This window comes from Aspergillus novofumigatus, assembly GCF_002847465.1.
Source record: "Aspergillus novofumigatus IBT 16806 chromosome Unknown P174scaffold_3, whole genome shotgun sequence".
NCBI classification, from domain to species: Eukaryota; Fungi; Ascomycota; class Eurotiomycetes; order Eurotiales; family Aspergillaceae; genus Aspergillus; species Aspergillus novofumigatus.
The window spans coordinates 1,791,894-1,818,702 of NW_020194276.1; the positions used below are offsets into that span (position 1 = coordinate 1,791,894).

The 26,809-nt window shown below is 39.5% G+C and overlaps 2 protein-coding genes across 2 annotated transcripts; both read right to left on the reverse strand.

Annotated features, from left to right (window-relative positions):
- Positions 1 to 19,120: 19,120 nt before the first annotated feature.
- P174DRAFT_419359 (uncharacterized protein) lies at positions 19,121 to 19,406 on the reverse strand (the record flags this gene model as incomplete). The annotated part of the gene is made up of 2 exons (XM_024824779.1): positions 19,121 to 19,172; positions 19,228 to 19,406. 2 exons carry the CDS (start codon positions 19,404 to 19,406, stop codon positions 19,121 to 19,123), a joined length of 231 nt encoding a protein of 76 aa, XP_024684015.1.
- Positions 19,407 to 22,251: 2,845 nt separating this feature from the next.
- On the reverse strand, positions 22,252 to 24,486 carry P174DRAFT_132236 (uncharacterized protein). Its single transcript, XM_024821105.1, has 2 exons — positions 23,074 to 24,486; positions 22,252 to 23,024 (listed from the first exon to the last, which is right to left on the reverse strand). Exons 1-2 carry the CDS (start codon positions 24,134 to 24,136, stop codon positions 22,489 to 22,491), a joined length of 1,599 nt encoding a protein of 532 aa, XP_024684016.1. The 5' UTR covers positions 24,137 to 24,486; the 3' UTR covers positions 22,252 to 22,488.
- Between the last annotated feature and the right edge of the window lie 2,323 nt (positions 24,487 to 26,809).

Sequence of the window (26,809 nt, forward strand, 5' to 3'; positions counted from 1 at the left end):
TGCCTGGAGATCCTTATCCAGGTATGTGTGTGAAAGCTCCCCAGAGATATTCTCGGAGTCAAAGCTGCCCCTTGCATTTGAAGCTTCATAGGTATACGTGTTCATGGTCAATTCTCAGACTAAGCAACTTTAATCACAGCCTTTCCAAGGCCTCCCTGGTTGCTGTACTGTGTACACAACCTGACAGGCCGCATATAGTACTTAGTTAGTTGCATAGTACTTAGTCAGTCGCATAGTTCTTAGGCGTATCCTGAGGTATATTAAATATAGTTTTAAATTAAAATAATTAGTATATAAAGAGATATCATCACATCATTTTAAGCTTGAGATGTTGGGTTGAAAATAGCAGTTTATCTAATCTAAAACTGAACTGAATCTAACCATGCTTAGTTAGTATAGACCTAGCTAGGCCTAGCTAGGCCTAGCAGCGGGTTTTGTGGTGAAAACTGCAACCAAATCACATCAGGTCCGGGTTTGGTTGCAGGTTCTAAAATTTGAACCCGAAACCGCAGCGGTTCAGTGCTGACTAGGCTTGAACCCGCCCGAACCCGCACCAAATGCAACTCTAGTCATACCTAGACTGGTTAAACCCAACCCGGGAACCCTAACCCAACCCGGCCCGAACCCGCCATGGGCCGGGTTTGGGTTCAGGTTCTAGGGCCCGTGGGTCGGTTGGGTTCTAATTCTTAGAACCCGCTAAGGGTTGGGTTCTAAAAACGGGTTTTAATTACAATACCTAGTAATTAGAATACACTAACCTAGGTTAGATTTCTATGTAGAATGCATTATTTACATACATATTTTGGATGCTAGTATAGATGCTAGTATGGTAGAGAAAAATTAAATACATACTAACTAGATTAGGTAGGCGGAGAGTTGATTTTTCGGCAGAATAGAACCCGCTGGGTTGACTATCTAGAACCCGCTGGGTTATGGGCCGGGTTTAGGCCCTAGAAATCTAGAACCCGAACCCGGCGGGTTGGGTTCAAAAGATAGGAGAACCCGGCCCAACCCGCGAAAATAACAACCCTAGTCATACCATGTCATTGATAGAGCTGAACTAACCAAACTTACTTTCCTCTGGATCATAAGACTTTATAAGCAAACTATTGTGATATCGATCAATATGTGTGATTTCGATTAAGTCTACGAGGGTGCGCAGAGGATATTGGTAGATGTCATCAGCATGTATGTAACCATGTAGATTCTTATGTTCCTTCATAGCTTAGGTAGGATTATAAAAGGGGCTAGAATCCCTCAATATCAGCGGGACATGTATGGGGCGGCCTTTGGCCTACCCCCTACCCTTACATGATTTGAAGGCTCTATGCCCCCTGCAATGAATAATTATCCCATCTGGTAGCATGTCTGGATTAGGTGATTGTATGACGCTTGATTCCTAAGAAGGTTTGAAATCCCTGTAAAGGATTCAATCTGAACCCCAGCAGCACCAAAAGACCATAGTCTTAGGACCTTGAGGACACCACTGATGGGTTAATTTTAATAAATGCCTCATATCAATCATCCTTATCCTTAAACATAGTGGAAAATGCCTTAGATTGACTGCTCAACCTCCTCAGGCTAATCTAGATTCCTATAATAGTTATGATGGCACTGCTCATATTCCAATGGTATGGTAGTATTTCGATAGAAAACTAAGCATAGAGAAGAGGGGGAAGAAGTATGTACATAGTGGGGAGATATGTAAACAGAGGGTGGAACAGTGCAAACAATCCAAACAGCCCTGGAGAGGTAAGCGGTCAAGATGGGCAGAAAGCTCCGTGTAAGGAGGTCCGCGGGGAACATGGTGACGGATTGTCACAATAGTGATGATTTGCCTAGGATATCTAGTTAGCTCTTCCCCACAGCCATATTATAGAGTGGATGTCATTGACTATCTAAGCCTTCTGAAAAGTAACTAATAATAGGATTAAGTTGTCTGACTATAAAGGATAAGATAAATGGGGATAATTAAAATCATTTTAATAGATTTAAATTACTATTAATAAGCTTAATTTAGATTTCTATTCCTAACTTAATTATTATTCTTCTCTTGTTAAAATGGATGATATTAAATCTATATCTTCTAGTATAGAGACTCCTCAAACCTAGTCTACCTATAATGGTAATAGCTTTAAGACTAACTAGGATTATCTTTAATAGTGGTTTATTTAGGCAGCTCATGGCATGACTAACTAAAATGCTTGAAATAAACTAATTAAACTGTATAAACACCTAGTTAGACTTCTCTGGGCTGAGCATAATCATCCTTAGCTAGAAGGGGTTGCTAGAGCTTTAACTATAGCCTCTGACCCCTACTTTCTTTCTTCTCTTCACTCTGAAGAATGCAAGCTGTATTAAAAGGTCTCTAACCTTAAGCCTATCCCTATATATAATGGTAAGTATAGTAAGGATACTGCAGCAAAGTAGCTTAAGTAGGTTAATAATTACTTTTGTAATGAATGAACTCTTACTTAAAAGGATGCTACTAATCTTGAAAAGGTTACAGTGGTTAAGCATTACCTTATTAGCTAAGCTAAGGAGTAATGGGATGCTCATAAGTAAAAGGTTAAATATAATCTAATAGCTGCTATTACTACTCTAGATAATTTTAAGCAGTGGATTTGAGAAAACTTTAGAGAGATTAGAGGAGAAATTAAGTATTAGGAAGAGTATAAGAGGTGCACTTAGGGTAATTAGATGGTGTAATCTTATGCTACTTCCCTAGTGGAAGCTACTAAATATATTAAGTCTGGAATTCCTAATAATATATTAGTCTAGAAGTTTATTACTAACTTAAAACTAATTCTGCATGCTTACTAGGCAGAAGATTATAGTAAACTAACTACTTTTAATAATGTGGTTTATTACTTTACTAAGTATAAGTAGGGAGTTGCTTTATATACTTAGGTATAGTTCTAATCCTTTAGTAAGACTAATAATTATTAAATGGACCTGATGGATATTAATTTAAATACTATCCTTGTGTCTCCTAATTATCTAAAGAAGGGAACGCGCAAATGGAAGGCTTAGTATTAAACTAACTAAGCTTACTTTAATTATAGATAGAAAGGCCATAATATGCAAGCTTATATAGCACTAAATTAATTAAAGACCTATTATAAGAAATAATTAGGAAAAGTGAATGACTACTAGATGAGGAAGCACTAGTTAGTTAACTACTAAAGGCTTCTAAAGTTAAGGAGTGTGAGGTATCTGATGACCTTAAACCACCTAAATATCATGATAATTCAAATAGGAATAATAATAAGGAGGGTTGACCACCTATTAAGGGAATGCTTAATGCTGTATAGGTAGATTTAGAACTAGAAGATTATAATTATATTAATGCCTATCTAAATGCTCTTAGATCTGATCTTATCTACTTTCCTACTAAGCTTGAAGCTTCTAGGATAGTAGCCTATATCTAAGTACTGCTAGACTGCAGCTCTAGCTATATATTTATATTAAAATACTTAGCTAATTTACTACCCTTATTATAGTTCTGCTTTTAGCATATGCTTAACCCTTTATAAGTTTACTTACTAAATAATGAAGTTATATATATGTTATGTTAAGTTTAGATCCCTCTTAGACTTAGTAGTTAGCCTTGTATCATCACTCCTTGGGTTCTTAAAATGACAGAGTATGATATTATTCTAGGTTAGGATTAGCTAAGATATATTAATCCTAATATTAATTAGATTATGGGTTAAATGATAATTAAAGGGCAAGGAATAAAGTATATAAATATTAACCCTATTAATCTTTAATACTAAATTAAATCAGGCCTAGAAGCACTTGTAAGTCTTATCTCTATAAAATAACTTTAGTATACCCTTTAAAAGGATTAATAAGAAGCCTGGTTATTTATTATTTAAGAGCTTAAAAAGGAAAAGGAAGAGGAAGTATTAGTAGAACTATCTTAGTTAAGGCCTCTTCTTACCTAGTATGAAGATATGTTTAGGGAAGAGTTGCATCTAGGAATACCTCTAGCTTAGTTAATATAGCATTATATTAATACTAGAGATTCCCTGCTAATAAATATAAACTCTTACCCTTAGTTACCTAAAAAGTTTCATGAGATAAAGAAGCAAGTTAAGGAGCTATTAAAGAAAGCTATTATTCACCCTTTAGCTAGCGCATGGGGCTTTCTGGTAGTAATTATCCCTAAAGCTAATAGAAAATAGTAAATATATATTAACTATTGCTTACTTAATAAGGTGACTATTAAGAATACCTATCCACTGCTGTGAATTTAAGAACTTCTAGATTAAGTAGGTTAAGCTAAGTATCTTTTAAAGCTTAATCTCCTCTCTAGATACTGGTAGCTGTGAATGGGTGAATTATTAATTCTAAAAATAGCTTTTAATATGTTATTTAGCAAGTTTAAATTCTTAGTAATGCCTTTTAGACTTTGTAATACACCTATAATATTCTAAATAATAATAAATAGCATTATGTAAGATCTTAACTTTATAGTAATATACCTTAATAATATTTTAATCTTCTTAGACTTAGATGAGGAACATGAGAAGCATATTTAATAGATGCTTAACTAACTCTAAGAATATTAACTGTATGTAAAGCTCTCTAAGTGTATATTTACTAAGAGAGAGCTAGAGTTTTACAGTCATATTATTAGTAATGGATTTATTTAACTAATGCCTATAAAGATGGAAGTTATAAAGATATAGCTAAAACTAATAAATATTTATAAAGTTTAATAGTTCTTAGGACTGTCAATATACTATTACTAATTTATATATAAGTTTATAAGAATTGCTGCCCTCTTTATAAACTCCTAAAGGAATTAGATGCTTTGCTTTATAAAAAGAAGTTTTAACTTATAGTCTGGAATGCTTAATATTAGTAAGTATTTATAATACTAAAGAATGTAATAGTTTGCATACCTATTCTTAGGATTACTGATCCCTCTCTACTATATTAAATTAAAACTGATGCCTCTAAATAGGCACTTAATATAGTACTATTATAATAAGATAAAAAGGGACAGTGGCATCTAGTAGTATTTAATAGATATAAATTTAATAATACTAAAAAGAACTACCCTATGCATGAGAAGGAACTTCTTATGATTAAAGAAGTACTCTGATGATAGGACTATTATATTAATAATAGCTAATCTATTATAATTATAATAGATTATAAAAGTCTTTAGTACCTTACTAATATAAAGATGTACTTAAAATACCTTATATATTAGATTAAAGAATTTCAAGCATATAATCTTGTTATCTAATATTATAAGGGAACTAAAGCAGTTATCCCTAATATAATAAGTTATTAACCTAACTTTATTAAAGAAGGTCCAGTGAATAGAGCATAAGTGTATACTTTTAATCTATCTATAATATAATTATAGCAGATGATAGGTGAAAAGCACCTTCACATGCTACTTAACCTCTCTGAATTAGAATAGCATCTATTAATGGTCTTATTCTTAAAAGGTAATGATCTAAATATATCTAATAATATTAAAATAAAAATTAAAATATTAGCACCAAACTTTTAGCTTAAGATAGAATATATTAACTAATAACCTACTGATCAACTATATTACATAGATAAAGGTATTGAAATGCTATATCTTGAAATTCCCTTTTAAAAAGACTTTATATTATAGCTCTATGACTAGTTTAGCCATCTAGCTTATCTAGCCTTACTTAGAGTAATTCATACCTATGCCTGGTGGCTAATAATATGAAGGGATATCCAAGATATTACTAGAAGCTATCTAAATTATTAAATAGTAAAGCCTTTAAGACTAAATCTTAAATATAAAGCTATATAACACCTAGTGAAAAAGGGCATCTATCTATTTAAGTATTAGGGGATTAATCTTATTAGGTATTTACTAATAACTCTAAATAGTAATTAATAGATTATCATGGCTGTTAATTATATAACTAGTTAGGTTATAGCAAGAGCTGTACCTAATGTAAAAGATGAAATATTAGCTTATTTTCTTCATAAGGATATCTTTATTAACTATAGAGTATTTAAAGAACTGCTCTTAGATAATGGAACTAACCTCCTATCTTAAGTTATAGTATTATATCTTAAAATTCTTAAAGCTAAATATTATATGATAACTCTAAATCACCCTAGAACTAATAGTAAAAATAAAAATATAAATAGCTTACTAGGAAAGATGTTAATAAAGTATCTTATAGGTAAACTAATATATCTATAGGATGAATACCTACCTCTTATAGTTTTTACTATATGAGTACATATTTATACCTAGATAAAGCTTTTACTATTTTATCTTCTCTATAGTATATATCTATTGCTACCTAGTTATCCGCGATATAATTAACTAACTAGTTAAGATATTAAAATATAATTATAATATATTAACCATACTTAATCCCTAGCTAATAAGATGTTATTAGCACATATGATTAAATAGAACCTAATTTAAGATAGTAATGTAAAGGAATCCCACCTTAAACCTAGTTAATAGGTTCTTATTTAAAATAAATCTCTATAGAAGTTCTAAAGTAAATAGTTTAGCCTATATTAAATTATTTAATTACACCCACTTAGCATGTACACTATTGCGGAACCTAGTGGACATGAAGTAGAGAACCTTATTAATAGCTAATAATTAGTAGAAGCTAATATTAGGAATGAACTGGAGAAATTATGGATATCTGCTATACTAATATAATAATTATAGAAGGCAGGATTATCAATCTACATGCTAATTAAAGTATGTAAGGTACTTAAAGAGGTTGATAACCCCTCATTCTCATATGATGAACTTTTAAAAATGACTTAAAAGGATTAGGAATCTACTAAATATCTAGGAGTATATTTAAAGCAGGTAGGGGAGGGTGTCTTAATAAAATAATATACTTAATAAATAAGGCTTTAAGAATGTGTTAGTAATATACTAACAGGGAATAGCTAACCTGTGTATTATTAAAAGGAGTTAACTCTAGGAAGTGGCTAGAGTGAAATTAACTTAACTTCTTTAGATAATAAGCTAAATAAGGGAATAATATATAAATTATTAAGGAGTAATTAATTCTAAAGGGATGCTAGCAGGAAAGATATAGACTTTAATAGACTATTTATAGTGGTGATTCCAGCTTATTAGGAGTAATTAGAGAAGGATAAGCTACTTAGTATTATAAGAATATTAAGATAAAGGAATAAATTACCTATTTAACTAAAGCTAATTACTTAAAGATAGCTAAGTATAAAAGAAAACTATAAACTAATACTAGGTAAGAGAGCCATGTCCATACTAAACTCTAAGAATTATAAAATTAATCTAACTAAAAAAGCTTCTTTAACTTTATTAGCTTCCTTAATAGGAGCTATACTTAACCACCTTAGCCTCTACCTCAGCCTTAATAATCACCCTAGTCTAAAAGAACCTGGTTCTAATATGCCTTTTTATACTTATTAACCTCCTCTATATCTTCTTCCTCCACCTTAATAGCCTCTAGAGCATTGGTCTGATTTACTATAATCTTATTAAACTTTACTAGGTCTTAGTAAATGGAATATAAACACCCTAAGTTCTTGAAATCCTTGGTAGAGATTAGCTAGGTAAGCACTTAACCATCTATAAGATGGCCTTAACATCTCTGCTTTAAAGGAGTAGTATTAGTTAAAGGGGTTAGATATTCTTCCCCTTATTAAGAAGGGTGGAAGGGGCCTTAGAAGGAGCATCTTAGGAATAATATTAGTAAAATAAGATTATACTAAACTTATCAGCCTAGAAGAACCCATATAGATAAAGACTAGTAGACTTATAAGGTGAAGTAGGAGCACTTATCTTTAATATAAAGGAAGGAGGATTAAAAAAGGACTTCTTCTTCTAAGAATAAGTAGTAGGGCCTTTGGATAGAGAAGATATAATAATCTCTAGGGTTGACTTTTTTATAGATACTTTACCTTTCTTAGAAGGAGTAATCAGCTTTATAGAATAAGATTAAATAGTAGATTCTAGTGCTTCTTCAGCCTTCTTAATAGGCTAGTTATATATAATAAGGCTATTATTATTAAGGGTATAAAGTCCCCTTACTTAAGGAATAGACTGCATGAATTAGAAAGGAATGAAATAAAAATAAGGAAGGAAAAGAGAATTTATATATATTAAGGTCAGGCTTCTAGACTCCTAATTTACTAAGATAAAAAGAGTAGTCTGTACCTTTACTATTCTATATATAATTTACACAGGTGCTAGCATACAAAGAATAACATCATCCAGAAGAATTAATTATATTAGGGGCAGCTATGCAAGAATGAAAGGTACTATAACCACCTATATAGGTAGAATATGGTTTAGACACCTTATTACTATATCATTGTAGGAGGAAGGCATTATAGTTAGGTTATATCTTAAGGTCCTTTGCAAGAATCTGCTTATTTTAAGTAGCCTAGTTAATCTCTTATATAGGGTCTAGTAATATCACACAGGATATTTAAGTGCTTATTAACTTATAGCTAATCTCTTTCTTAGCTGCCTATATGGCACTAGTATGTTTAGGAATATTAGGCATCTTAAAATTAATAGAATAAAGATGAAACAAGGCTTAAAGAATACTAAAATACTCTATATTAGGGAGTGATGATAAGAGACTATTAGTTTAGATAAGGAGTTTAGCTAGGGGATATACTATTAAGGCTTAAACTATAAAATATTACACATAATAAAGTGCTAAAGGTTAAGGGTATTTATACCTAGACTATACATGCTAGTAGTAAATACTTGCTTATTTATTTATAATTATTAGTTAATTCTACCTTTATTAATTCTTTTATTTACATGTGTTTATAAATAGTAATATTTACTATAATTCCCTATACACTGCTTAGTAATTACTCATTACTTAGGTAACTTATGTATTAATATTACTAAGTAAAGGGATCCAATTACAACCCTTATATATTAATAAAGAAGATGCTGAGCTACTACCACCCTGATTTTAAAGTTAGAGAATAAAGAATAATTTAGTTAATTCCATAGATATTTAACAAAGAAATAATACTATCCAAATGCTAGATCTGGTAATTAATATATCTTAGTAATAGTTGAACCCTGTTTGGCTGCAATGACAGGTGCTGACTAAACCTTCTACTTACTAACTAAGAACTCCGCAGACAGAGTTTGATCTAAGCAGGGGAGGATGTGATATTAATTAATATATATAATTTTGATTAAGTCTATGAGGGTGCACAGAGGATATTAGTAGATATCATCAGCATATATATAACCATGTAGATTCTTACATTCCTTCATAGCTTAGGTAGGATTATAAAAGGGGCCAGAATCCCTCGATATCAGCGGGACATGTATAGGGCGGCCTTTGGCCTACCCCCTACCCTCGCACGATTCAAAGGCTCTACGCCCCTGCGATGAACAATTATCCCACTATATAAGCTCTTAGTTGTCTTTGCCTGAAGAATGCTTCCACCTAAACATGTCAAGATTCAAGAAAGAAGAAGAGAAGTATATATATAAAAGAAGAATAAACATAAACTAAAAATTAGTATAAAGCAAGTAAATAGTCATATAAGGATAAGCAGTCTATTGTCACGGGCTAGAAGCCGGTTCAACCTATGACCTAGGTTTGGACGGTAAGAAATCGCTAAGGGAGAAATCTAGCTAGGGCCGCGGCGGCCAAACATAAAAAGGAGTGTGCGAATGGTTCTCGCAGTCACGTGACCGGGCAGATTGCTACATTGATTAGTATGAGGTCACGTGACCTGCAGCTGGTGTCCAGTTTGGACGTGACTTCGCGAGGGCTGTACAATTTGATTGAACAGCTTGAGCACCCAGCGGGCCCTGCCCGCTATACTACCCCCCCCTTTCCCCTCTGAGGTGGCGGCTCTCCCAGGCATTAAGTGCTACTGTGTCGGCGAGGTTGACAGTGGGCTCCTATATAGGGTGTTTGTAGTCTATCTATTTAACTAAGTACTCTATATGGCAGCCTTGCCTAATGCGCCTCTCACATTCCTCTAAGATCTCTTTAACTGCGTATTCAGCCTTGCTATTAACTAGCTTGGGGGGCGGCTGGTAATTGTCATTTAACTAGCTTGGGAATAGGTTGTTCGCGGTGGGACACAGGAGGCTAATGTGAAACATATTATATATGCCTAGTGGTGTGTTTAGTTGGTAAGTATATGACCTAATAGCCTCTACTACTGTGAACTTTGTATGCTGTGCGTCAAGCTTCTGGCTTGGGCGATCTGTCTGAACATTCTGCAGGTCTAACCATACTTTGGAATTAACAGCATAGCGCGGGGCTGCTAAGTAAGAGTAGTTTAAATATTCTTCTTAATGCTATTAGGCGGCAGTAAGCTCTGATTAGGCCATGTTAGTAGCTTCCCTTATCTTTATTATAATTGCTTCAGCCCTCTCCTTTAGTGAGTGGGCTGTGTTTACGGTGGCGGCTTCCTGATCTAGTAGTTTAACTTCTAATAGTTCAATGTTGTATCCATGATCTAGGAAGAATGGACTAACTCCTGTGCTTATAGTATCTTAGCTATTAATAGCAAGCTAGGCCATTAGTAATAATGACTTCCAGTTAGTCTGGGCGTAGTTACAGAAGTTCTGTAGATAGGCTTCTAGCATAGTATTTATTTATTTAATCTGCCTGTCCGTCTGCGGATGAAAGGCTGTTGAGAGCTATTATTTAATGCCCAGCTGCTTATAGAAGTATTCCCAGAATTGGCTAATAAACTGTGGACCGCAGTCTGACGTGATTATGCTAGGGACGCTATGGTATCTAATAAACTAATTAATCAACAGCTGTGCTACTGTCTTAGAGTCTATTCACTCACAGGGCACTAAGATCACACCCTTTCTAAGCCTGTTGCTAATTACTATGATGTCCTTGCAGCCATTAGAGGTAGGTAACTTTGTGATAAAATTAATAGCAATCTTGTGCTACTTATAGTCTGGAATTAGCAATGGCTTTAACAGTCCCTGGCATTATTTGTGCTATATATAGTTAGTACTGCACTTATCATAGTTCTGCACAAACCATTGGACGTCTGCAGAGAGCTCTGGCTAGTAGAAGTTCTGGGCAATCATTGTGTACAGTGTGTTCCTTCCAGGGTGGCTGGTTAGCACTGAGTCATGGGTCTCTTGTAAGATTCTTGTCTGTAGTGGTTCTGAGTTAGGGACCCATTTGCAGCTTTGGTATAGTAGGTGACCATCTAGTGATATTAAGCATTCGGCAATTGACACCTGTATGTATAACTTGCTAAGGAACCGCATTGCCCTTCCTCCATAGCCTGTTATATTTTATTTAAACTAGCATTATCTAGCTGGGCCTCTCTCCAGTGTTCTTCTAGTAGTAGGGGTGTCTTGTTGGTGTGTGTAGCTGATATAGTTATATGATGGGCCTAATTATTACATTAATTACTATATTTATTTAAAGACCTTATGTCCAGGCTGGACACCACTTTATAGGTGTAAAACACCTGTATATATATTTGGCTGGTGATAACCTTTAGAGGTACTAGGCAGCAGTCGTGGGCCTTAAGCCTGTCATTATCTGTGTCTTATAGCATGTCCTGTTCCCTTTGTGATAGAGTATTAGGGCAAGTGGCTAGTTTCCTAGGTTAGTAGTGCATCTTATAGTTAAATCTACTTAGTGTCTGTAACTAGCGCATTTGTTATTCATTAAGCCTTTAGACAGTCTTAAAGTACTCAAGGTTGCGGTAGTCTGTAATAAGCTTGAATTATGGTAAATTAATTAGTTCTAATTCCCATTCCCTAAGAGTGTTAATGATAGCTAGTAGCTCCTTATTATGGATCTTATAGTTGCACTCTGCTAGTGTATTCTTCCTAGAGATGTAGGCAACTGGCCTTAGTATACTGTTATTATCATATTATGACATGGTGGCCCCTGTCACCCAGTTAGATGCATCTGTCTTGACAACTATCTTCCTATCTAGGTTAAACTGCATGAGAATTAGGGCTGTAGTGAATATTTTCTTTAATAATTTAAAGGCCCTTGCCTACTCATCTCCCCATATAAAGGGGGCTCCCTTATGGGTTAGAGCTGTTAATGGTTGTACTATCTCTAAGAAGTTCTATATAAACTGTTAATAGAAGTTTGTAAAGCTAAGGAATGATTGCACACTACAAGCTAATATAGGGGCTTGCTATTCTAATATAGCTTTTACCTTATCTAAATCCATCCATACTCCCTTACTAGCTTTAATAATAAAACTAAGGTATTTCATGCTCTTTACTTTAAACTTACACTTATTAATATTAAGTTGCAGCCCTGCATTCTTTAAATACTCTAGTACTTAACAGACATGCTGCTAGTGCTTAGTTAATGATCTATTAGTAAAAATTAACATATTGTTAATGTACGCGGATGTGAACTTATCTAGGAAGTCCTGAAGGGTCTAATTTATATACTGTTGGAAGGTGCTTAGTGCGTTTGCTATGCCAAAGGGGGTAATAAGTTATTTAAATAGGCTGAATCATATGCGGAAAGCTATTAACCACTCATCTCCTAGGGCTATATAGATCTTATGAAAGGTAGCAATCACATCTAGCTTAGTAAACCACCTTACCTTTAAGATATGTTCCAGGGTCTTATTAATTAGGGGAAGTGGGTACCAGTCCTTCTTTATAACTATATTTAGAGTATGGTAGTTAATATAAAATTATAGTCCCCCTCCAGGCTTATAGGTAAATAGCACTGGTGCTATAGCAGCGGAGCTACTAATATAAATAAAGTCCTTCTCTAGTAGTTCTATTAATATCTTCTATAGTACTAGGAGTTCCCTATGTGACATGCTATAGAGCAGTCCCTATAGTAGTTCTATTAGTTTCCCTTTCTTATCCTTGACTAGTTTAATTTAATGGTTAACTCTAGGATAGTATGGTAGTAGCTCATCAGCCTTCCCCCTGTTAAATACTTCTAGGAACTCATGGTAATGCACTAGCAGCTTTATGGCTGGGTTAGTATGCTTCTTAACCCGCAAGGCCTTCTTAATATCCTTAATGCTAGCAGCAAAGATCTGTATAGTCCTGTCCTTTCTCTGCTATTAGTTATGAATAGTGAATCCCTGAGTGCTAATCTGCCTTATTATTAGTTTTGGCTCATTCTTCATGCTCTCTACTATAAACCCATCTGCAAGCCTTAGTTAGGGTCCCTCAGCCTCTACTACTGCTCTCTGATCCCTCATCCATGGAATCCCTAAGATTAAATTAGTGCCTTTACCTAGCTTGGGTACCACATAGGTGTAGATCAGGTGTTAGTAGTTGCCGCTGACATCTAGGGAGAATTGGGTGATTATTAAAATGATACTTCCTGTGGTGCTAGTGTAGTTCTCTAGGTGAATTAGTTTAATCTTGATCTGCTCTAGTTATAGCTTCTAGGTAAAGCATTCAGCCATAACTATGTAAGATATGCATCTAGTATCAGGAAGGATTCTATAATTGTATTCCTTATTAATAATACCTAACACAATGAATTTAGGAGCGTTAAATCTAACAGCTTATTAGAACTATCTATAACTAGTGAGTATATCTTCTTCCTTAGGGTATGGGTAATGCCAGCTCTTTAGCTATATTAACTATTTAACTAGCCCCTGTGAGAGTCTTTTCACAGGAGTAACTAGTTTTCTAACTTACTTACTTTATCATCCTTAAGTAGGGGTCTAATAGCTTAAGAAGTGTGTAGTGGCTTTAGCTCTTTACTCTGCAGGGGAATGGCTCCTAGGTACTGGCAGCCCTTAATTATATAATCTAATGCCCTATAGTGTAAGCATCTTCCTTTACTGTGATGATGGGATAACTTATTTTCATTAACCTATTTAGCACAATGCTACTAGTGAGCTAAGGTTATAGAGGAAGGCTCCCAGTCTATGGCATTATTGGGGTTTATTATAGCTAAGGTAGGGTTCGCCCAGGGTGTAGGAATGTAGGCAACATGACTATAATTAGTAATCTATATATTCTTCCTGCACTAATTAGAGCAGCCAGTTCCCCTTGCATATAGGGCTTCTACTTAGTTAGCTACTTATTACACTTGGTGGTAGTAGTCTGTGAAGGTCTCTTCCTTCTTAATACTAGTGAGTGCTCCCTCCACCTCATAGCTTAGGGCACTATCTAGATAGTTCTTCTTTACTTTATTAGACTAAGAATAGCCTCTAGCTTCCATTAGCAGTTGGTTTAGGTCTGCTAACAGCTCATTAAATGGGCAGCTGCCTTGGTGTAGGGTTTATAGTTCTTACAGGGCCTTCTTGCTTCTGCCCTAGTCAAGGAACATAAGATTAAGTTAGTTATATAAGCTATTTAATATCACTTGAGTTGTGTTTGGATCATTTCCATACTAATCTATCCAGGGGGCTAAGGCTACAGTAGTGTTTCCTTTAAGTCTGCTAAATATATACCATAAGCACCCATGGAAGGAACTAATTGCAGCTTGGTTAAGTAATAGCTTTGCCTGTAGCTTGGCATGAAAGGTCTGGTATGCAGCCTTATCAGAGCTATTATACATCTCCATATCAGGTAGTGTAGGCTTAGGTCTTTTTATTAGGTCTTCCACCACAGTAGCCAGTGGGGTCATCTGGGGAGTAGGTGCTATTATGGTAGCAGTTATTTATTATTCTTTGAGTTAAGCCATTTAATTAGTGATATTCTGTAACTGTTAGGCCATTTAGGCCATGAGATTTGTCTGCATATTGTTCTGCTGTGATGGTTGTTCTTCGCTAGGTCCTTCAGGGGATGTTGACATCCGTGATAACGCGTTGTTATAGTTCATGCTGTCTATATCACCCGTCTAGTTTGTCTGGTTCATCTAGTTCGTATGATTTATCTGGTTTGTCTGGTTCGTCTGGTTCGTCTGGTTCGTCTGGTTTGTCTGGTTCGTCTGGTTCGTCTGGTTCGTCTGGTTCGTCTGGTTTGTCTGGTTTGTCTAGTTCGTCTGGTCTGTCTAGTTCGTCTAGAGGTGCTGAGCGATTTCTAATGTCACAGGCTAGAAGCCAGTTCAACCTATGACCTAGGTTTGGACGGTAAGAAATCGCTAAGGGAGAAATCTAGCTAGGGCCGCGGCGGCCAAACATAAAAAGGAGTGTGCAAATGGTTCTTGCGGTCACATAACCGGGCAGATTGCTACATTGATTAGTATGAGGTCACGTGACCTGCAGCTGGTGTCCAGTTTGGACGTGACTTCGCGAGGGCTGTACGATTTGATCGAACAGCTCGAGCACCCAGCGGGCCCTGCCCGCTACATCTATAGAGGCAGAAAGTTTAAGAGAGAGGTAGTAATAGTCAAGCTAGCACAGGATATCCTTTGATTTTAACTGCAGCTAAAATCCTGTAGTAGAGTAGCAATCTTAAAAAGAGTATTGCTGTGAATTATATTCTTTAAATTCCCCTTTGACCTGTACAAGTTATTTTCTGATGATATTAGGTAGAGAATCAGTAGAATTAATTCTAAGGAAGATATTATAACAGAAGAGCAAGCAGAGCCTATGAAAATATATATAAAAAATAAAATAACTATAATAAACAATACTTACTCAGTCTTAGCAACTGGCTTCTTAACTCTTGGAACACAAACCCACTAGTATAATAAATAAGCTGCAAAGATATTAAAAATAATAAATACCTATATGTGTAAGGATCTACGTCTCAGGGTAGATGGCCTGTTGACTAGGTAAGAATTGGTGATGATAATCAATGGAAGAGGATGGTAGAGAGTAGTAGATCATATAAAATAAAAACTAATCCTTGTCTTTTCAAATACCAGACAAGGGGCATACTATTTATCTTCACTGTCTATCCTAGATGCATTCAGCAATGATTTGAAAGCAGCTCAAGGTGTGAAAGCAGGAGGTTAAAAATAATTAGGAAGCAAGGGGTGGCTGCATAATTAAGTAGCTAGGCTATAGCTGAGCCTTTATAATTATACCCCCTCTGGTTATAACAACTGTCCTCAGTCAGAGTTGTATAACTTTAAATTTTCCTAAAGAAGTAAATAATATCACAATAGTTAGCATAATGTAATGTTATTAATAGAGATAATTAATTATAGGGCATATATAATGCTTCTATTATATTAGCTTTATGTATTTTAAAATTTGTTATGTTCTTTGTTATTATATACTATGGTGTGATAGTAAATAATATTATTATAGGTAATAACCATAGTACATTTATCTTAATTATATCTTTATTTATGTTTTCTCTTCTTTTACTTTTATATATTAATGCTTCTCCTTTATATTATAGCATTTTCTTTAGTGTCGCAGTTACTTTTTATTTATTAATACCTAATATTTAAGTTCTCCCAAACCTCATGATATCTTATTCATTTCTACTATATTTTACTTCTTCTTTATGGTTCTTACTATCAAGTTTCATCATGGCAAATACTATTATTTATAGAAAGTACTAGTGTATGTGCTGCCTCTATACTGCCTTAAAGAACTTTAACCCCTAAGGGGGTCTTCCTTTTAAAGTTAATTACAAGCTTGCAGACAGTACTTTTATGAAGTATATATAGTATAACACCCATTATTCACTCTGCGAACCTGTATATTGCATCAGTCCTATGTATTATTTTAGTGTTAATAGTTGTTTCTTAGGCCGCGCCCAGTATGGCTGGGAATGCCCTTGACCTGTCTACTATTATTAAATGGTATACTAGGTTCTTCAATCCCTAGTATACCTGGGATCTGAGCCTTTTTGTGGACTTTTTAGTCGCTCTTCTTAGGCTTATTAATGCCTTTAAAAATATAGAGCAGAGCTACTATTAGTTATATAGTATTACAGGAAAGAAGAAGGAATAGCATGTAAGTTTCTGGGTTGATTCATCACTATAGCACTATCTTAATGCTAATGTTCTTGTAGAGCAATAAGTATAATAAATTCCTTAAAGGTTATCACACTGAATTAGCTCACATTCAGTACCTAAACACTAGGGCTACTGCTGATGAATAGGCTGCATATTATTTAGCTAAAGCTCTTTAACTTATGCCTGGTGATACTAGGTATATGGCTTGGGCTGCCTCTCTTCTCTTCTTTATAGAGGAGATTAAGGTGATTAGCATCTATTTCTATAGTAATAAAATAGTGGTTACTGGCTAGACTCACTTAGCTAACATCAATTAGTCTTTTCCTTTAGTACTTGAGGATATTTAAGTTGGTGTTGTGTTCTGCATTTATCTATTATACTTAGCCTTAGCTAAGCCTTCCCAGCACCTTTATGTTAGTTAATAGTAGCAATTCTTTTCTTATATTTCTATATTGCTTCTTGTGCATTAGTCATATCATTAGTATGGACCTACTAGTTATATTCTAAGGGCCAGTCCTTCCATTTAACCAAATAGTACTGTTCATTTCTGATGATGTAGTTATCCTTAACCTCTTTAACTTCCCATTCGTCATCATCTTCAAGCTCTGGCATTGGTAGTGATTGATCATGCTTTACCCAATTCCATGGTTCCAAGTATGACACATGAAAGACATTATGAATTTGATCATATTTTGTAGGCAAAGCAAGACGATATGCTTGTGAACCAACAGCACCTAGCACACGAAAAGGTCCAATAAAAGTAGGAGCTAGCTTGCCCAAAGTTCCTCTAGGCATCTAAGTAACTTAATAAAATACTACTAAGGAACATATTTGTCTCCTTAATTAGGTAGAAGCTGCAGTTAGAAGTCACTATTTCATCTCTAAGATACCCACCTATATTTGACATGTATGGATCCATATACTAGCTATAAGTCCTATTAACTAGGTCAAAGCAGAGATACTTATTGTCTGTGTAGGTTATATTTGTATTTAATATGCCTACTAACAACATTAGAGTTGCATTTGGTGCGGGTTCGGGCGGGTTCAAGCCTAGTTGGCACCAAACTGCTGCGGTTTCGGGTTCAAAATTTAGAACTCACACCAAACCCGGACCCGATGCGATTCGGTTGCGGTTTTCACCGCAAAACCCGCTGCTAGGCCTATACTAACTAACCATGGTTAGATTCGGTTCGGTTTCGGGTTGGTTAAACCGCTAATTTTAACTGTTTTAACCCTTACCATTCCCCCTTCGGGGACCCCTCTGACGCCCCTATCGAGCATGCTTATATTAAATTATGATTTTTATATGAAATATATGGTAATTATCATCATATTAATCTAGATCTAAAATATGAATTCAATATCTATAGGTTTGAATGGGTGGTAGTTAAAAAATCATTTTTAAATATGGTTATTGTCAACAGTCGGTCACATATATATATAAACTACCACTACTTTCATACCAACCTATGACAGAGATGAAATTCCCTTATATCTCAGCAACCACCAGGTATTTTTGATTAATATTAATATCACTAGATAGCCTTTGATTCAGGCTATCTAGTGATATTAATATTAATCAAAAATATCTAGAATTCAGTGATTTCTAGGTAAAACAGTTGCGGGTTGGTTAACCTAACTCGCAAAACTGCAAAAACCGTAACCGGTGGTTTTCACCGAACCCAAAACAGTTCCACCCTATGGAAACCAAAACCAGTGCGATTCCCTAGGCTAGGAACCGAACCCAAACCACTGCGAGTTCGGTGAGGTTCGGGTTCGATTTTTGCGGTTCGGTTATGCAACTCTAGTTCAGATTAAATCCTTTATAGGGATTTTTAACCTTCTTAGGAATTAAGTGTCATATAATCACCTGATCTGGATATGCTACTAGATAGGATAATTATTCATTGCAGGGGGTGTAGAGCCTTTAAATCATGTAAGGGTAGGGGGTAGGCCAAAGGGCGCCCTGTATGTGTCCTGCTGATATTAAGGGATTCTAGCCCCTTTTATAATTCTACCTAAGCTATGAAGGAATGTAAGAATCTACATGGTTATGTACATATTAATAACATCTACCAATATCCCCTGCGCACTCTTGTAGACTTAATCAAAATCACACATATTGGTTGATATCACATTAGCATATAGCTTCCCAAATCCATAAAGACAATGCTCTACTAACATATCTTAATACTTATTTCTCATTATCCTATCCTCATGACAACTATGTTAGTAAGTCTAGTAATGTATACAGGGCCAGTAGGATGACCTATTAATTTAAAAAAGATATCATCAGAGCAAAGCTAATTAGCGGTGGCCACCTGCGCCAGACGCGAGCCTGCGCCAGACGCGAGCCTACGCCAGATGTGAGCTTACGCTGTACATGAGCATACGCTATTTTTGAGCCTACACTATGAGGGGCAAGCTATAGCCTTCAAGAAGAGGCCGGTGCGAGATATATGGATGGTGAGGGTCACTAGCCACAGGGGAGATATCGTCTCCAGTCACTGGAACAGTCTTCGGAGGCATGATAGCCGTAATCTTAACGACACCCAAGACAAGAGGATCAGGGCTTGGCAATATGGTCATCCTGGCGCGGAAAATAGTAGCATATCCGCTGACATAAAATAATGTTGTGAGAAAGAGAAAGATAAGATACAAAGACCAACATCTCAGAAGCAGTCAATGCCAAAGTACCAGCCCAGGGTCTTACCAAGTATGGAACAACAAGGCTCGTCGATTAGACGGTGCTAATTTCTAATGAACCATGATGGGTCAGCAGCGACAGGATAATAATAGTGAGGAGGCTAGCTCTAGTAAGGTTCTTGAAGCATTTTTACCATGGCAAGGTTCTTCCTCTTATCTTCCTCTTTCTTGTTCTTGAGCTTGAGCAGCCTCAAGGCGGACAGTTTTCCGAGCGGCTTGGGCTCTCTGAACGCATTTTCACTCTTCCTCAAAAATAGAAGGTCAGGATATCATGAATTATATAAGCCAGGCACATTCTCTGGAAGCTTTGCGGCCCTGATAAACCACTTCAGACCACTAATAGTGGCAGGGACCCTTTCAAGACTATCCAGATCACCTAGTTAGATAGCAGCTTTAATGAACAACATAGCAATCTCTATAGAAATAAAGACATGCTATGCAGAGGTACTGGCAGCGCCCATTTGAAATTCTATCATTCCATTAGGACTGTTCAAGAGGTATAGGAAATTCCATCTAAACATCTTATCATGGTTAGGGTTCATGAGGAGTACCAACTCTCTCATACTGGAAGCCTGCTGAATGACTGCAATGGTTTGTTTTCATGTCAGATTTTTGTGTCTGAAATTCTCATTGTCCAACCAGTTGCTCCATGCATATTCATTTGATAGCCTCTCCTCTGGTAGAAGTGCTTTAAATGCAGGCTCAAAGTGTATAATGCTTTGACAGACCTTCTTGAGCTGGGAAAGTGTGTAACCGCCCTGATCAAGACAGGTGCATGCGTACCGCAGCTAGGATTTGCGCTAATCCGGTACAGTCATTCTCGAAATCGGCTTGACCAATAAACGCATGACAACTCGCGTCTTGGCCCACCGCCAAAGCCTTAGCGCAGATCATTTATGAGCGGGTCGCATTAAACTGAGGGGCGCAGTAAAATGCACTCTGTATGTTACAGTACCTTGTACGTAAATTTACACTATGCGCACGAAACGTCCGTGAAATTCCATGGAAACCTACAGTAGAGTAATGGCGGTAGCGGCAGTGTAGTTGAGGTTAGGCAAGCGGTCCTGTTTCGTCGGAGTTCAGGATCGATTCGGGATCAATCAACACCACCCTCCAGGCGAGCTTGCTGTCATTTACTCGGTCCAAATCAAGACGCTTGTGCCAAGGCTTCCCTTGCTCGCAGCCCGCACAGCACAAACAAAGCACGGCCCGTCCGCGCGACGGATCGCCGCGCTCTTCCCCCTCTCGGAGCACCACGCCCTAGCTAGAACCTCGGCGCCTCTGCCTGTGGCATTAATGACCATGACCTCGTCACCGTCCGAGTCCTCGGGAATGTGGTCCTTCAGCTGCTCGATCGACCAGATATTCTTCTGGAACCGCGGCAGTTCCCTCATGTGCACTTCGTGCGGACCCCTCGGGCCTGGCCGGCACGGCGGAGGTGTCACGAAAACGGGGTTAGTGAAGAGCTTGTACGTGATTGGGCTCTGGTTGTTGTCGATCTTGAACGTGATGCTCGCCCGGTACTGTGTCTCGAGTTCCACGTCGAGGTCGTTTAACTCCCCTTTCGCGGCTTTTTGGGCCACGCCAATGTCAAGCGCGAGCTTTTTAAGCTGGATGGATTTGATCTCGCAGGTGCTAATATCGCGGACGGGCGGCTCGGGTACGACCCAATTGCTTGGATCGCGCATCTCAGCTAGGTACTGTTGGATTTCTTCGCCGGGGCCGATCCGCGTCGCCAAGTGACGATCGTATCCGCTGTTCAGGTCCATGACACCCTCATCGGAATTTGAGCGGTGTTCGGTCAGGGCAATGCGTCGGGCTTTAATGCGGACATGTCGCGCACAGTCTGTCGGTGCTGGAGGGTCAAACTCGACGCGTGGGCACGGCCCGATCCAACCACACAGCGATATCACGCCGGGGAGACAACCTAGGACACGTCCCAGCACCGTTCTCAGACGCCAGTATGATCGTGTAGGTAGTGATAGTCCGCAGTCGTAGTACCGGCTGACCCCGGCCTTGGACTTGATAGTCGGCGTACAGAGAATCAGCGCCGTCATTATCTTGAAGGAAAACCACTTTCCGGGGAGGGTCAGGCCGTAGAGCCAGTCATGCAGGTTAATGTCGATGGTTGCCCCGCCCAGGAGGTTGCTGTAGACGTCCTCTGCATAGTCGCGGAGCTCGTTTATGTACGGCCACTTCATGCGTTCCGCAAACAAGAGAAGCCCCTCGACCTGCTGCTCGTGAATAAGTGAATGGAATTCGGTGGTCTTGCCGAATATCTCCCAGTCTTCGTCCAGAAAGTCGGCCCGCATATTATGCTGCTTCTCCTTGTCCTTCTCTGAGTTGATGGCTTTGACGGTCTCCGAGATCTTGTCCTCGGCGTTGGTCAGCCCCTGTCGCATTTGTGCCGTCGCGTCCTTGCCTGCAACTTCTAGCGCTTGTTCATATGCTTTCTTGGCTCGCTTTGGAAAACCCAACTTGAGAGCGGCCATGCCCAGTCGAGACCATGCCTTGGCATATTTGGGATCGATCAGGGTCGCTACATAAGCATCTTGCTGCGCGTCTTCGTATTTCTCCAAGCCGACCAGGGCGGCAGATCTGTTGGACCGGTAAATGGCATTTCCGGTGTCTATTTTAATGGCCTCAGTGTAAAGGTCAACAGCTTTTTGGTAGTCGTTCTTCTTCAACGCATCGTTGCCCTTGTTCTTGAAGTCTTCCGCCTTGGCTTTTTCCGCCGGCGCCACCGGCTTCTTGATCCCGTCGAGTGACGGCTTCGCATCAGTGAGGATGATCTCAACATTCTTCAACCACAATTCCGAGATAATAAGTGTTGCCAGGATCCGATTCGTGAAGCCTGTGTGCGAGCCCGATCCTCGCCGGTATTTCAACCGGACTGCCAGCTCCCTTCCTATAATGACCTGCCGCAAAAAGTTCCAACGCCCAATATGCACATCGTCAGTCGGGGCTACCCACTGGGTCCCGACGCTTGATGTAGTTGTAAAGTCGGCGAAGATATCTGTGCGGTTAAGTAGGCTATACAGGTCGCCAATCCTGCGGTCTGGATCCTGTGCAGCTTTCTGGTCGTAGTACACGATCCTGTTGAAAATGTAGTCAGTTGAGCCCAGCGTGGAAACATGAACACACGTTGGATGTCAACGTACCCCATACTTCCAACAAACTCTTTTAGATCGAGCTCCTCCTTAGTTGGGCTCCATCCAAACTTGACTTGATGTTTTTGCAGCTCGTTAAGCCTGCGCAGTAGCTTCCTAGCGGGCAAGACCGGAAGGTCGGCATAGTTCACTATGATTGAGTTCTCCCTAGGTTTAGTCTCCTCAAAGTCCCAACACTCCAGTCCGTAGCCTTCCACAGTGACAGTTCCAGGGTTGATGTTCTCATACTTGGCGTGGCTCTCGGGGTCAAGCAATGAGTAATCCTCAGAGTCGAGCGACTCATACTTATCTCGTGACCACTTCTTCATAAATTTCCTCTTCTTATACATCTCTGCAAATGGTTAGCCAACTAGACCTGGGAAGAGGCGGATCAAAATTACCAAATGACGCGTGATTCGTCGATACAAAGCCTTTGTCTCTATCCTCCCAGTAAAGGAAGTCTCTCTCTTGCTTGTGACCATCCCAATACACATGGCCGGACACGTGCGCCCCATAGTAGGGCCCTATGAGACTAACGGTTAAGGCCCCGACGCTCCTCTTTTGCACATACAACTCGACCTCCCTCAGTCTTTTAGACAGCTCGTCCATCTCTGGCGCGGCTTCCGTAGCTGGCACTTGTGCCCCACCCTGTCGACCGCCTAGCGGTATTTCTTCATCAGCTTCTTCCGGCTCCTGTGCCGCGACATCCTTGGCGGTCGTCTGGCTATCCCTATCATCGCCAGTTCCGGAAAGCAACTCGGTCCTGGCGGATACGGTTGCACCGAGCGCTTCAAGCCGCACGCTGGCCTGTTCCGAAAGCCCCACATGGTCTCCAGCCATGGCCTCTTGCAACAGCTGCAACTCACGCACTTCCACGGCGGCATCAATGTCGCCTCTCATGGCCTCAGCAATCTTCATCTGCGCATCGGGAAACAGACTCTCTAGGCTATCGTTAAACCCGCGCAGCTCGGTGACAAGAACCTCGAATTTCTTGCAGTCGCGCACCGCCCAGATGGCCTTGCGTGCCAGGGTGGTGCCTCGCTGCCGCTCGCGCGCCATTCGGCGCAGGTTGTCGTACGCGCGCTTGAACACCCCACCCAGGATGCGCTGGCTCTGCGATGGAACAATTTGTCCTTCGCCCGGAGCCAGAGCGGGGTCGAGAGGCTGCAGACCGTAGTAGCCCTGCAGGCGGTCGGTGTTCTCAAACACATGCTGGATGCAACCGAGCAGACGAAACACGGCGCCGCGCACGTCTTCACGGTACAACCGCGGGTCCGCACGCACACCGCTGAGGCCGACGGCATCGCCCCAACACAGCAGGCGGACACGCTCAACTTCGAACTTGACGTTGAGGAGCTCGTATTCCATGCCATACTGTCTTGCCGAGTCGACGACCTCGTAGACCTGGACGCAGGTTTTCCAGAGCGCGGCGACACCAAGGACGAGTCCGGCAACATCAGCCATGATGGAGCGATTTTATGAACAGAAAATCTTGTGCTGAATAATCCCTGCCACAAGGGATAGTTTTAAACTCTGTTTGAGATGTGCCTGAGGGCTTCCTAAGATGTTTGAAGGTGCTGTGTCTGCCCAGGAACTGGGCGCGCCTGCTGACCTAGCTGCGCCACGGGCCGTAATTGGTTATCACCTACTCTAAGGCTCTCAACTTTTGCGAAGATGATCAGTACGTATGCGGCGCGCAACAAACGATCGTCCACGTACTGTTGGACCGTCCAAGGCTTAGAGGATTGCGAATGGAATTAAGGAGAGGAGTTCGGGATGCGTTTAATAGCGTGTCGAGTCTGCCGGGAGGCTCAACGAAAGTGAGAAAGATAAACCAGACGCGGGGTCAAAGCCCATGCTAGGCCGCCGAAGCGTCACACGAAGCCGCACGCCACGAGGGCGGCCTAACAATGCGGGTGGCAGTTAGGCCACGGCAGGCCTTGATGAGGCTCTACATAAGATTGACATCGTGCAGGTTAGCAAAAAGAGCTGATGCTACGAGGCAGACGTTCTGGAAAGAAGGCACTGGGGCCTATCATCTTGTCAATTCACAGAGATCCCACTACGGTGTTCCATGGAACTCACGGACTTTTCAGACGCATAGTGTATGTAATATTACAGGAACCCCCCTCAAACTAAGGCGAACCACTCAAAATGATCTGCGCTAAGGTTTTGGCGGCGGGTCAAGAAGAGAGTTATCATGTGTGTATTGGTCAAGCCGATTTCGAGAATGACTGTAATTGGCGGACAAAAATCTCCGAAGAAAATTGGTGTGTTCACGGCATAATGAATCATTGTGAGCCCGGAAAATCGGGGATATGCTCTCAAGGCCCCTGTGAAGTATGCCATTAGCAGGAGAAATAGCCAAAAAGATGAAACTCTCTACTACCAGATACAAATGCATACAGGGTGCCTGGCCTTTGTTTGGCATATCAATTGTCGAATCCGAGTCGAGGGACCATTCTGCGAATCGCGGCCCGAGGTATGACTCGTTTATCGCATTGTGCATACATGGATGCTTGTCTAGAGCATACCGCGCCAGGAACTCATTGTAGGCAGATGCGACAGACTTGGAGAAGGCCCAGATATTACTGCTGGTAGTCATTCCATCGCGAGGTTCTAGCAGGAATTCAACCTCTACTCCAATCCCAAAGCTTCCAGTAGGAACATTTAGAGTATCTGGGACAGTTACTTTACCTGCTAGAAGCAAGCGCCCTTAGCATGTAATCTTAGAGGCGTTCCCGTGAACTTACATCCAGGTAGTCTTCGTGCTGCGGGAGGAGCGGGAGGTGGGGGTGGTGGGGGTTATGTGCCATTGACAGAACCTGAAATATATGTCCAGCTCAAGATTTTGGGAGAATGAAAAGACTGTCTGTTTTGTGCTACGGTTGGCTGCGATTCAGATCAGCCAGGAGGAGAAAATCACTTTAATTTATATCACCAAAAGGGTAGTGATGCTGAGCATTTTCAGGAGCACAGGAACACATGTCAACTGGATTATTACAGTCAGCACACTAAGATTGTAAGTGCATTCCCTCATTTCGGCGCCTAGAAATATGATTATGAAATCTGTGAGATGATGAGAGTCAACAAACGCTGTTTCCGAAGCATGTCTGAGACAGAAGACAGGGGAACAGCTTCGGAGAAGTTTTGCTAAAATTAAATTGAGGTGCTTGGCCATCAAGCTATAAGAGCAAAGACAGCTGGATTAGATCCTGATTGGCAAGTAATGGATGGTCGGGTGTTATTTCTACAAATAATCCTGGTGGCTTGTCATAGTTGCCAACCGCCGATCTGTACTTTGGCGGCAACAGTATTAAATAATCACCATTGCCTAGTCAGGAGCAAGCGTCTGAGTAAGAGCGACTTTTCACAAGAACATCTTTCTTGATACAACATTCTCAGACACAGCTGCGTACCCATGATCCTTGTCTTAGGCTGATTATATCATTACCTCTCATTTATTTGTCGTACGCACTCCATCTACGGTGAGCATGGCCAGTTCAAGGCTATCAGAAAGAAACCCTCCTTCCACCCCGGGCCCGCCACCTCCACCTTCGAATCCTCACTCAAAGATATCTCCCTACGTCCTGAAGCTCAGGAGCGAGCCGCCTAATTTAGTAGTATTCTGCGTGTGCGGAGTTTAGACAAACTATTATCTAAGTAAGGGGACAGGCCCCCAGTGGGGGTATGCTGGTGGTTCAGAGTAGTTCTGCTAGACAAGCCTGCCCAAGCTAACTCTGTGTAATCTATTCCATCTCCTAACATATAGCTCCTTAATACAGCTGTAACCACGCACATGATGCTAAATAGACATGATTTTCTCACATACCAAAAAGTCTCTAAGGGGAAACTAGTTTATAATGCAGGCAATCATTCCCATCATGTTGTTAGCATTAGAATAGTAAAGCTTAATATGCTAGTAGGCATAATTAAAGCACAGGATGTTTAGCATATCCCTGGAATCCATGCTTCACTATTATCCTTTTCTCTTCTTAATGCATAAGCATTTGATATTTCCTGAGTAACTACTATTTCCAAGCACTTCCAAGTCACATCTCCAGATAATTTATCATTCCAATATATGCAAATCCTACCTGTGGCACATTTCAGGTCAATACTAAGGAGAATTTTCCT

Bases quoted from the DNA above. Each gene is read 5' to 3' on its own strand.
- P174DRAFT_132236 (XM_024821105.1), bottom strand. From the start codon at position 24,136: ATGGCTGATGTTGCCGGACTCGTCCTTGGTGTCGCCGCGCTCTGGAAA. The intron at 23,025-23,073 runs GTAATTTTGATC...AACCATTTGCAG, and splicing joins GACGAATCACGCGTCATTTG to AGATGTATAAGAAGAGGAAA.